The 12639-nt window shown below is 45.0% G+C and overlaps 2 protein-coding genes across 2 annotated transcripts in view; both read left to right on the plus strand.

Annotated features, from left to right (window-relative positions):
- MINPP1 (multiple inositol-polyphosphate phosphatase 1) overlaps positions 1-6655 on the plus strand; it is a 119397-nt gene extending 112742 nt beyond the window's left edge. Inside the window, exon 6 of the mRNA XM_073353749.1 lies at positions 6592-6655. The gene's annotated coding sequence lies outside the window, so the exon portion shown is untranslated. The remainder of the gene's footprint in view (positions 1-6591) is intronic.
- Positions 1-12639, plus strand: part of PAPSS2 (3'-phosphoadenosine 5'-phosphosulfate synthase 2) — an 89915-nt gene that overhangs the window by 45621 nt on the left and 31655 nt on the right. Inside the window, exons 2-3 of the mRNA XM_073353745.1 lie at positions 6592-6706; positions 9103-9338. Coding sequence (XP_073209846.1) covers positions 6592-6706; positions 9103-9338 — 351 coding nt within the window. The remainder of the gene's footprint in view (positions 1-6591; positions 6707-9102; positions 9339-12639) is intronic.

Genomic DNA, 12639 nt, shown 5'->3' on the forward strand with positions numbered 1-12639 from the left:
CATGCCTCTCCTACAGTTATTGTTTTGGGCTCTCTCTCTCTCTCTGCCTCAGCCTGCACTGCATAGGTTACCTCCGAGTCACATTTAAAAGATTTACTTGGCCATTTTAAGAGCTAGAAATGAAAGTGTTTTAAAAACAGCTTAGATTCTCATTAAACTATCTCTCTTCCCCACCCCCCACTCCCAAGCTGCACCACTGACTGCAACATAAGTGTCAAGAAACCTTTTTTGTCAGTGTCCACTTTCTGTGGCTAAAAATTTGGGTTTAGAATCTTTTCAAAAATTTGTTCTCAAGATATCAATGTTTGACTTCAGGCGACGACATTCTTGGTTTTGCTCTGGTTGTTAACGTTTCAGGTCTGACTTCCCAAGGCAGTTTTAAGATGATGAATCATTCTGAATTAAATCAGTATTTCCTGGTGAACAGTCTGTCTTGTCATGTCCTCTCAATCTACCCAACTAGGAAAAGTTTTGTATTGCTTTACTGTACTTGTGCTGTATTTACCTTTTGTATGTTTGACAGCAAGAATTTTACCCTGTGTGTGTTGAAACTCCAGAGGGAGGGATTACTGGGGGGACTTCAGAAGGGGAGATGTTGAATTCTCTCAACACATAATACAGTTTCTAAAAGTTTTTTCTTCTTTTTTCTCTTTAAGAATGAGTCAGCTAAACATGAACAAAAAATATATGCAAGACAAAGTAGAACAGGATTTTGGTCTCCGGCTGGAATTTCCTGTATTTACTGTAAATGGGCTGCAGGATTTTCCAAGTACGTTTCATCGTGCTTTGGGTACACAGTTCTTAGAGAATCTTGGGGAGCAAAAAAATGCTGTTTGATGGGTATGCAGTAGAGATTACTAGCTCACCAACAAGCAATTTCTCCTACTTTTTGTTGTTACTTCTGTAAGATGTCCAGGAATCTACTTTAGTTCTTGAGCCTCTGTGAAGTATAGTCACCAACAAGGTTTGTCTCGAGCAGGATCGTTCTCCCATATTAACATGTTGAAAAACTATTTTATAAAATTGTGTGTAACAGACAAGCTGTTACTGAAGAGAGTGGTACAAAATTCTGAAGAACATATTCTATTTTGCAAAGATATTCAACATATTTTTTCCTCACTTAACTTTCACATGCAAACAATCTGTCGTGTCCCCTTCAGTCTGCAAACAATCCCTCACAATAGCTGTACTCTTGTTTTGGTGTAGGAGTGTTTGAAGTCTAGGTATGTGTAACAAGCTGGCAGACTAGGGCTACGTCTGTGTGTAATTCCCTGCTCACTCACATGCTTGTGGTAGCTCTCCTCTGAGAATGCTAAGAATAGCGTAGTAGCAGTAGCATGAGCAGTGGCTCTGGGGCTAGCTGCCACAGAGTTTTTGGGGGGTTGTACTTCAGGTGGCTAACCTGTGCCACTGCCTGGGCTGACATGGCCACACTACTATTTTTAACATGCTAGCACAAGTCTGTCTGTGTGAGCTGGGAATTACATCCAGCTCCAAGTGTAGACGTAGCCTATAAGACACTGTATAGGAGTGCAGGATTTTTCTGTTGAGTGACCCTAGGCTCTGTTGCTAAGTACAGTTAGCTGCAGTGAGGATGTGCAGGTTGTGGGAATATTTCCTTTTGAGTAAGAGGAAACTAGGGTTCTAGAATGGAGGAGGTCCTGAAACAGCCTGGCTTGAGGAGGAAGCATCAGCAGAGGTTTATGTTCTGGGTTTTTTTTTTTTTTCTGGGTTACCAGAAAAGCCAACCCCCAGAAAAGGGGTTTCTTTGGACACTGAGGGTCTCTGTGCTCTGTAGGGTTAGTCATTAGCAATTTGATTCGGCATTTTTAAATTATGCTAAATCATAAATACTGCTTTTTATCTTTGGTTAATAATTCTGACAGACTTCTCTCTTGGATACCCTGATGCCATGTCCATTTAGCACTTGCTCAAATGCTGCAGCCTGAAGCTAAGGGACGACCAAAGTTGCACTGCTATGGTACATTCTCAGTACTGTCAAATGTTATATATTCACAAGTAAGGCCCCAAAAACTCATTCAACTGGATTAAAAACCAGGATTTAAAAAAATACATTGTGAGTTCTTATATTTGCCTTCTGGTTCTTGAGCCTTAATTACACTCAGGTCACATTTTCAAGCTTTTCTCCTCAACCACGAGGGCTAAGAATGTGGTTTAGAAAAATGAAAACCTGAGATTCTCATGCATTCACATGACTCCAGCAGCTGGGGCTCTAAAGAAAAAAATAACTTTTATGAGACTTGTGCTATAATCATGAGAGTTGGTGAAACTGCTGACTACAGTATTGCCAACCCCAGGTGTTCAAAAATCATGAGTCAGGCTGCCAAAAATCACGAGGTTGGCTTAGAAATCACAAGATCTTTAAAAATAAAGATTATAATTTTTTTTTTACTTCCGGTTTCTGGGCTTTTTGGGTACACTCGGATCAGCCACATCTTCATGCTTCCCTCCTCAACTGTGAGAGCTGGAAATTAACTTTCTTTTTAAATGAAAGCCTAGGTTCTCAAATAATCGCCTAATAATAGGAGTTTGGGCTTTAAGAAAAACACCTCCATATTATGAGACTCATGATAAAATTGCAAGAGTTGGCAACACTGTGCCTGTGTTTCAAATGCTGCCTCGCCTGCCCAGCTAACAAGCTCAGAATAAATCAATCCATAACTGATTGATTTTCTTCACTGGTGCCTTTGTACCCAAAAGCTATGCTGAACTGCTACCCTGTGTTCCAGGAGATGACGCTAGGTGAGGGCCTTATTTTGGAGCAACTAATGTGTGTCAGTGTAGGGCGAACCAGTGCATTGAATTGGCCAGAAGTTGGTTCTTGTCAGATGGCGGTGCTTGCTCGTTTGTCCCTACCACGGCTACATAGTAGCAGCAAAGAACTGCTTTTAAAAATGGCAAATGTACTTAGCCTGGGTAGTAGCAACAAAAAAACAAACAAAAAAGAACCCACCCTAACCAATGACATGATTGCTGAGTCAGTCTCTGAGAACCACTCTGCCCGCAGCAGCAGCAGCAGTTAAAATGGGAAGTGGGAGTTGAGGCAGTTGGGGCTGTGGATTCCCAGAAGGGATAAAATGTATCACTTGCTGTGGTTGGAACAGGAGCCCTCAAAACTTTTTAGCTTTGGGATTTCCCATCAAGATGTGATGGTGACATGGATGCAAGAACGGGAATGTATTACTTCTTCTAAATCTGGAGGATTTTTTTTTTTTCATAATTGGGCCTGATTTCCAGCTCTGCTTACCTTGGGCTGCCCTATGTGAGGCTGCAAATAAACTTGGGGCATTTTTAGATTCACAATGGTATAGACACTCAATTATTGTCACGGGGATATTTAAGTACCTAATAGTACATGAAAAATCAGGTACCTGGAGATCTCGGTTCCCATAAGTAACTGGGAGTGCAAACTTGCAGCCACAGTTTTTAGACACAGAAATGGACCCCAATTTTTGAAAATTTAGATCAATACTTTTAAAATTAGCATGAAACTTGGAATACAGTAAATAAGTGTTTCTCTGTGAGGATGATCTCACTGGAAAGGCTGACCTGTCCCATGGAAAGCAATAGCAAGAACAGGGTAGCATGAATAATTTTTCACTTAAAATTCTACAGAAGCCAAAACCTCAGTAGTTTAGTAAATATTGATTTGTTTTCAATACATGCTTATTTGTTTGCTGAGTCCCAAGAATGTTAATGACCCAACAAGCAGGAACAAATAGACAGACTGCCTTGCCAATATGTTTAAAATACTCTTCCCATTTTATTCTCTCTCCCATTCCTAGTTTTTTTGTCTTCACTTACAACTTTTCTGTGGCAAGTGAAATGTTATTACTTCCCTTCTCTAACTTCAGGAGAAGAGTAAATATTTTTATAGTATGGGGTGGAATGTCATGGCAAAGTTTAAGAACCCGTGATAGTTCATATACCATATGTGTATCTCTCGTAAACCCAGCTATCGTGCAGAATTTGTTTGGGCAGAAAATATTTGTACTTTTTTTCCTATCAGACTCTTGAAGCCATTTCTTCAGCTGGATCAGTAGGAAACCAACTGTTGTGAGAAGGCAAAGCTCAGTGGTATCCAGACAGTTGTTTCAAATCTATTAGTTTACAGTGAGCCAATTAATAGAACAGCAACAAAGCACGTTTATACAGAGGATAAACAAAGGCCTAGTTTCTATAATGGCTGCAACATAGCCTCTGACTTTTGGTTGAAAGATAATATATGGACAGGAAGATGTTCTGGAATCCAGAGCCCTTTTTAGTGGGAGAGACATGTATTACACACACATAAACTATGTCAAAAGACTATTATTAAGGTTGCAACGTCAAGCACTCAAATGTTAGAAAATGCCAGAACTAAGGTTGCCAGTACGACTAATTTCCCCTCTCCTCCACTTGTACCTATGCATTGTGATAGTGTCTATAAGTACATGATCAGATACTATTTTTTCTCCTCAGGCTTCTCATCCTAGTCTTAGTGTGCTTGCCCAACAAGTCCTAGTCTTCCCACTCTGGATTCCCATCCAAATCTCTGTCTCCCTCCCTTAGTCCCAGTTCCCATTTCATTACCACTCTTTCCTCTCCCTCCCACTGCCTCTTTGTCCCCAGTCCTGTTACTTTCTAGTTCTATTTCCAGTTCCAGTATCACCCTCCTTTCCTCCTGGCTCCTCTCCAATCTGACTCTGACCCCTTCCTGAGCTCCAGTGTCACACCCACACAAACACACACACCCATGCCATCACCCATGTTCCTCATCTCCACTTGCTTACAATCCCAGTTTCCATCCCCAGGCTCTTTGTCCAATCTTCACCCCTCCTCTCCAGCTTCTTGTCCTAGTCTCTTTGCCTAGCTGGTCCAGGTTCTTCCCCCATACCTGTTCCTCTCAGATCTGGCTACCCTCCCACTACACCTTCTTCCCCCCCTACTCTGCTGGTTCCTATGCATGGAAAATGTGAGCCTAAGTGGTTACAGTTTGGCAAAGTTATAAGTAACTGAAAACAGATTCTTATAATAGGAAATGTCAAGCAACTTTAATAACAGGCAGTAGTATCAGCCTATAATCACTGCCAGCAAAAGGTAGTTTAGTGTGTGTGTGTGTGTGTGTGAGAGAGTGAGAGAGTGAGAGAATGGGTGATGTGAAGTGAAATGCTTTTGCAATTTAACCAAAACTTGAATGTATGAATATTTCTAAACCACAGTTTAAGTATAAATGTGATTTACGCAAAAATGAACATTGCTGTTCAAAGTAAAATCCACCCCACCCTACCCTCTGAGCATAGACGATCCTAAATGCAACACAGCCACCAATATTCCATGGTAAAGTGGGCGCAGGCTACGGAAAGGCTGAGCAAGAGAACTCTTGACAGTGGGAAAAGGGAGTAAAAGCATGGCCAGTGGTTTCAGAATTATGCAGAGACACTGGCCAAAGAAGCAGCTCCTCTAGGGCCAGGTCAAGGAGGATTCTATCCGTTGACCTTAGCACAATAAAGTATTATTTTAATTGTTTACATAATGTAAACCATTTAAGCAGTTAATTTACTGGATATAAGTGTTAACAATTTAAGCTGTTTAAGTTTAACACTCATATCAAGTAAGTTGACAGCTTTAAATGGTTCACATCAGGGGTTCTCAAACTTCATTGCACCACTACCCCCTTCTGACAACAAAAATTGCTACACAACCCCAGGAGAGGGGACCGAAGCCTGAGCCCTCCCGAGCCCTGCTGCCCTGGGCAGGGGAGCCAGGGCCAAAGCCAGAGACCCTCCACTCTTGGCGGGGGGGCCAAAGCCGAATCCCAAGGGCTTAGGTGGGGGGGTCTGTAACCTGAGCCTTCTACCACACACACATGGCTGAAGTGCTTGGGCTTTGGCCCTGAGCAGTGGGGCTCTGGCTACTGTCCTGGGCCCCAGCAAGGCTAATGCCAGGCCTTGGCGACCCCATTAAAACGGGGTAGCGACCCACAGTTCGAGAACCGCTGGTTTACGTTATGTAAACAATTACACATGTGCTTTACACATGCACAGAATTTAAGAGAACTAAGACAGAAAACATGGTGAGTGTGTAGTTTGCATCCACATTTCCTTTTTTATGCAGTGCATATGCCTGAGGGCAAGTCAGCCACCTCAGAGCACCCTATCTACAACAATCCATATGCAGATTACATTTCGTATCAGCTTTAACAGGAAATTCCTGCTATACTCATAGTCAGAGGCAACATATGAAAATGCACCGGTATGATATGAGGGGATCAAAGATAAAAAGCAACTTAAAGAAGAATTGAATTACAGATCTTAGAAAAACAGTTGTATTGAATTAAGTCCATCTGAAACCAAAGACAGCCATCTTATTTGGTTATTTGTCCCCCCTTAAGTTCCATGTAAAGCTATCCACTATTTATTCAGAAACAGGTAGCACTGCAAACATACTTCCTTTGTGCTTTACTGTAAATAACCTCCTTTTTTATTTTGAATCTTCTGAATTTGAATTTTCTCCTCTTCCCAGTTCCCCTTGGATTTTTCTATTCTGCAATATGAAACAAGAAAACTTTTTGTTTTGTTTTTTGTGTAGAATATCCAGAGAGCCACTAATGTCGTATATCAAGCTCATCATGTCAGCAGAAGTAAAAGAGGCCAAGTTGTGGGTACAAGAGGTGGATTTCGAGGCTGCACAGTCTGGCTAACAGGTATTTTAAGCCTTATTGAGACTGCATATGGATGTGTGAAATGTGTTGCTCACTGGTGCTGGATGAGTATAGCTCGAAATTCATTTATGTATGTCAATAATCCAAGTAGAGCTTAGTGCATGGTGTAAAGCAGGGGTGGGCAAATTACAGCCCGTGGACCAGATCCAGCCCTTCAGGGCTTTGGATCCGGCCTGCGGGACTGCCCCCCATGGTGCCTTGGGCCCCGCACCGCTCTCAGAAGCAGCTGGCACCACGTCCTGGGGGGCGGGGGAGAGGGCTCTGTGAGTTGCCCTTGCCTCCAGGCACTGCCCCCCGCAGCTCCCATTGGCCAGGAATGGGGAACCACGGCCAATGGGAGCTGCAGGGGAGGTACCTGGAGGCATGGCAAGGGCAGCTCTCGGGGCGTGGTGTCGGATTCTTCCCGGCGCGGAGCCAGGGCAGGCAGGCAGAGAGCCTGCCCTGGCCGCAGTGTCTGCCGCTGCCACCCCAGAGCCGCTTCAGGTAACCGGCGCCGGGCTGGAGCCCGCACCCCTCCTGCACCCCACCCCCCTGCCCTGAGCCCCCTGTCGCATCCCATACCCCAACCCCCGCCGCACCCCTCCTGCACCCCAACCCCCTGCCCTGAGCCCCCTGTCGCATCCCATACCCCAACCCCCGCCGCACCCCTCCTGCACCCCAACCCCCTGCCCTGAGCCCCCTGTCGCATCCCATACCCCAACCCCCGCTGCACCTCTCCTGCACCCCAACCCCCTGCCCTGAGCCCCTTCCTGCAAATCCCGCACACTATCCCGCACCCCAGCCCCCTGCCCTGGCCCTGCATACAATTTCCCCACCCAGATGTGGCCCTTGGGTCAAAAAATTTGCCCACCCCTGGTGTAAAGAGATCTATTTCAACTTGACCTGCATACACTGATACTAATGGGACCTAGGAAACTCTTCTGACGTGGATACACAGATGAAATAAAAATAGTTTCCTAGGATTTAAAATATCCTGTTAAATGATATAACAGGGTGGGCTTTGTATATATAGAGAATAAATAATGCTTACAACGTAAGTCACATTGTATTTCGTTTCATGAATCTTTGGGGAAGGGATTACTTTTCCCCCTTCCTTCCAGGTTTTTTCTCTCCAGGGCGAAACTTCCCTCACAGGTTAGGGTAAGTCACAACCACACTCTGTACTCGGTTCAGTTATGTTTACACAATTCTCTTACTACTTTTAATTGTTTATCATGTATGTTTGCTTGGTAACTCTTGGTATATTTTGTTTAGCAGCTGGAATATGGGAAAACACACATTCCATAATGTTTGGAGAATCACTTTATCTTATGTTCATATCAGCTTTTGTGCTGACCATTCTATTAAAAAAAGTTTAGTTTTAAAAAAGTTACTGAATACCAATCATTTAGGTGAAAGACTAAATTAGTTTAAGGTTATTCCTGAAGCTGAAATTCATCCAGTGCTGTTTATTCCCTTTCATATATAATTTATATGTACTGTATATGAAGCATTTTAATTTCATTTGGTGATATTTCTTCTTTGAAATATACAGGGATCTTACCATAACTTTCTATGATTTTAATTTTTAAGGATTAGGCAATAATGGAAGTACATTTGAGGGTTTCTAGATAACTTTCCTAGATTATCAGTTAGTGACTAACTTTGTTGTCGTACATAAATTGAAGTGCTCCTGTCCCTAGCTAGACCTCCTGTCCTGACTCTGTTCCTGGAGCAGTCTCCAGTGCATGGATCTGAACCCTTCTGGAAAGAAAAGGGGTTTGGATGCCTCCACAGAACTGTCTTTCCTCCAACACAGACCCCATGGACTGCTCTTTGTGCAGTCTAAGGTCCATGCAGGGGATTGGGACACAAGGTATGGCCAGTAATGGGAGTATGATCTCGGCCCTTTGATTTTTCAGAAGACAGCAGGCTCCCAGGCCCTGTATCCCACCAACTGTCACAGCCCAGCGAGGGGTCTCCACGTGATGGCCTGGCCCCCTACATATCCCCTGGGATTTGCCAGGTTTGAGTGCATCTATTTCACAGGAGAAAAGAGGGGACCAAACCCTGTGTTCTCCCCTGAGAGAGAGATGTGAGAGTCTCCATGAGGATTTCCTCATGGAATTAGTCTGCTTGCAAAAAATCCCATTCTTTAGTTTCAGTACAAGAGATTAGCAGGTCCTAGGCATGCAACTGTTCTGCTATGGCTATTGTTGTCTGTCTCATGCCTCTAATCTACCTCAAATATCTAATCTGTTTTCTCAAATCTATATTTATATTTTAGGAGCTGATGTTTAATTACTTGTAACCAGTAATTAATTGGAGTACTGTTTAGTTTTCTGTTTTTTTAATACTCCGGATGAACCTCGGTATGCCTTACTTGTCCTCTCTAACAGGTCTTTCTGGTGCTGGTAAAACAACTATTGGCTTTGCTCTGGAAGAATTCCTGCTGTCTCGTGGCATGCCTTCCTACTCGCTGGATGGGGATAACATTCGGCACGGTCTGAACAAAAACCTAGGTTTCTCAGCTGATGACCGAGAAGAAAACATCCGCCGCGTTGCCGAGGTTGCCAAACTGTTTGCCGATGCTGGTCTTGTTTGCATAACTAGTTTCATTTCCCCTTTTGCAAAGGTAAACCTATTTAAGATTATTCTGATATTTACTTGGCAAAATGGGGTCTCTGCAGAGAGTCCATTGGCTCTCTCACTACAAGAATTCATGACTAGAATTTTTAGGAAAAGAGGCGCTTTTAAAGAGTGTAATATATATCTTGTGCAGGACCCGGTCGAGGAGTTATGGAGTGGACTCACCACCAGCCGTATTTCAGGGTCTGATGCCCCTGGGATGTTTATCTCTGTTCCCTGCAAGCCATCTGTCTTTGCACACCACATAGCCCTCCAGCTGAGAAGCAGCTAGTTGAACCCTTTCTGGGGGAACAGATGTCACAGTGTAATCTAAAGTCCCCAAGAATCAACCTCTCTTCTGGGTCTTGTGCGCACCCCCTTTCCCGGGGTTCCATTGCCTCTCCTCAGCTCTGGTATCAAACACTCTTGATCCCACCAAAGTCTTACTGAGGCCTCCAGCCTCCAATAGTCTCTGGCACTTCAGCCCTTCACAGGAACTTGCCTTCCTATCTGCTCCCTCTAGCTTCCTACTTCAGATTAAACTCTTCTCCCTTTTATGGGGCCTGAGTGTCCATTAATGGACCTGAGTGTCCATTAAGTTATCACCTGATGCCTCCCAATCTTGCCCCCTGTGGCTGAGAAGCAGCTAACAAGGTACTGTGACAGGGTAAGGCCAGATGGCTACAGGAGAGTGTTCCTGTTGGGATCCAGGAAGCCCGCCCACTGCTAAAGGATCCCCCCCCCAGACTAAGAGGGGGATCCACAGGGCCTGGAGAGCCAAATAATTATGGGGGACAACTAATGAAAAAGAGGGACAGGTGAAAAACAGGGACAGGAGTGCGGTCAAAGGGTCAAATGAAGGGAACCAGACGGGGACACCGAGCAGAGAACTCCGGACAACGCCCACCGCTCCTCAAAGGCGTCAAGGGAGTCAGTGGACGCCGCCCAGAGGAACTCCGCTCGGAGGCGTGAACAGACGGAGGATCGGAAATAGACCCCGCAGTCGCAGGAGACTCCATCGGCCAACCTCCTCACCCTGGTTTTATAGATGGCCGCTTTAGCCAGGGCCAGTAGGAGGTTGACCAGGAGGTCCCGCGACTTAGTGGGGCCATGGACAGGGAGTGCGTAGATGAGAAGGTGAGGAGAAAAGTGCAACCAAAACTGTAACAAAATATTCATGAGGAGCCGGAATAGGGGCTGCAGCCTGGCGCACTCCAGGTAGACGTGCACCAGGGTTTCCCTCACGCCGCAAAAGGGGCAGGCATCCAGGATTGGGGTGAACTGTGCCAAGTACACGCCCGTGCTCATGGCTCCGTGAAGGAGCCACCAACTGATATCCCTGGCGGGCCTTGGGACCAAGGTGGAATATAGGCTGGCCCACTGGGGCTCCTCACCCTCCAGAGGTGGCAGGAGATCCTGCCACTTTGTGTCGGGACGGGGCACGAGGGTGAGGGCGTGAAGGGTGTGGAGCATGAGCGTGTATAGATGTTTCCTTGGCGTGGTTTGGAAGCAGAGATGCAGCCGGCTCACAGTGAAGGGCTGAGGGGGTCGGTTGGATCCATGGGGCAGGGGCCCAATTAAAAGGACTGGTGAGACTGGGGTAGAGGGTGGGCGGGGCGCACCCTCGTGCAGGACCCAGTCAAGATAAACCCGAGCAGCGGGCAGCAAAGCGGCCTTCACCTCCTGAAGTACGCGCAGGGGAGTACGAGGTCTTGAGAGCCCCATGCGCTGAGCGAGCATCAGGGGATCCAGCCAGTCTCCCCGGTCGTAGTCCAGGAGGTCTCCGACTCTGGCATTACAGGAGAGTGGTTGAAGGTAGATAAATTAGTTCCAGGTTAAGCAGGTCCCTTTTCCCTGGGTAAGATAACATGGGCAGTTCCAGAACAAGAAGGAACTTGCTGGAACAAATTCAGGCAGGCTGGCTAATTAGGACACCTGGAGCCAATTAAAAAGCTGCTAGAATAAATTAGGGCAGGCTGGCTAATCAGGGCACCTGAGTTTAAAAAGGACCTCACTTCAGTTTGTGGTGTGCCTGTGAGGAGCTGAGAGCAAGAGGTACTAGGAGCTGAGAATGGGAATGTTGGAGGACTGAAGAGTACAAGCATTATCAGACACCAGGAGGAAGGTCCTGTGGTGAGGATAAAGAAGGTGTTGGGAGGAGGCCATGGGGAAGTTGCCCAGGGAGTTGTAGCTGTTGCGCAGCTCTTCCAGGAAGCACTCTAGACAGCTGCATTCCACAGGGCCCTGGGCTGGAACCCGGAGTAGAGGGCGGGTCCGGGTTCCCCCCAAACCTCCCAACTCCTGATCAGACACAGGAGGAGATGACCTGGACTATGGGTTCCACCAGAGGAGAAGGTCTCTGAGCTGTTCCCTGACCCACATGGTGGATCAGCAGAGACTGCGGGGATTGTTCTCCTTCCTTTTCCCCATGCCGGCCAGTGATGAGGTTAGCTGAGTGAACAGCAGGTTTGAGCCACTAGCAAAAGTGGCCAAACTGAGGGCTGCCGTGAATCTCTGAGGCAAGCAAATCCGCCAATAAACGCAGGACCCACCGAGGCAGAGGAGGAACTTTATCACAGTACATACATTGTATCTGTTCCATAATTAATTATTAACCCCTTTCCAGCCTGTGATGGGTTTCACCCCATCACACACTCACTTTATTTTTCCCCTATTCTTTTTTCTTTTTTCTTTAAAAATCACAAGTATATAAAATAAGTTCCTTGGTCTCTTGTTGCTCAGATGCAAATTGGCCTGACACACTGATATTCAAAAATGTGTAGAAAACTAGGTGTCAGTTAATACGTGTTAAAAGTAAAAATTTCACTCGAGAGATTCATAATCACTAGTTCCCTGAAAAATAGAAAACTGGAGGAAGGCGTATAGGGCTTTATAGTGGTATAATTAAGCTGATATATGCTGTTCTAATAAGTTTTGATATCCTGTTATACTTATGATTTGGTTTGCTTCATAATAATGACCGTAATCTGCTAATATCAGGTCAATACAATTGATTATCAATAATTTTTGTTTTAAAGCAAGGATTAGTTAATAAATAGTCATTCAAAGTATAAGATTCTGCCAGCCTGCTAAGTGAAGATAGATGTTCTAAACTGCTGTTAAAAAGCTGAATCTAGATCAAACTAGTAATTTTTATTAAACATTATGTGAAAAGGAACTTCTTTTTCTTAGTAAGAATATATTTAGAATAGATAACATTTTACAATGGATGAATATGGCCTGTACCCTTCTTTTGGAAAAATCCAACTCTAGGCAGGTGTTGGTGACCAGATAAAACATTTTAGCAA

This window comes from Lepidochelys kempii, chromosome 7, assembly GCF_965140265.1.
Source record: "Lepidochelys kempii isolate rLepKem1 chromosome 7, rLepKem1.hap2, whole genome shotgun sequence".
NCBI classification, from domain to species: domain Eukaryota; kingdom Metazoa; phylum Chordata; order Testudines; family Cheloniidae; genus Lepidochelys; species Lepidochelys kempii.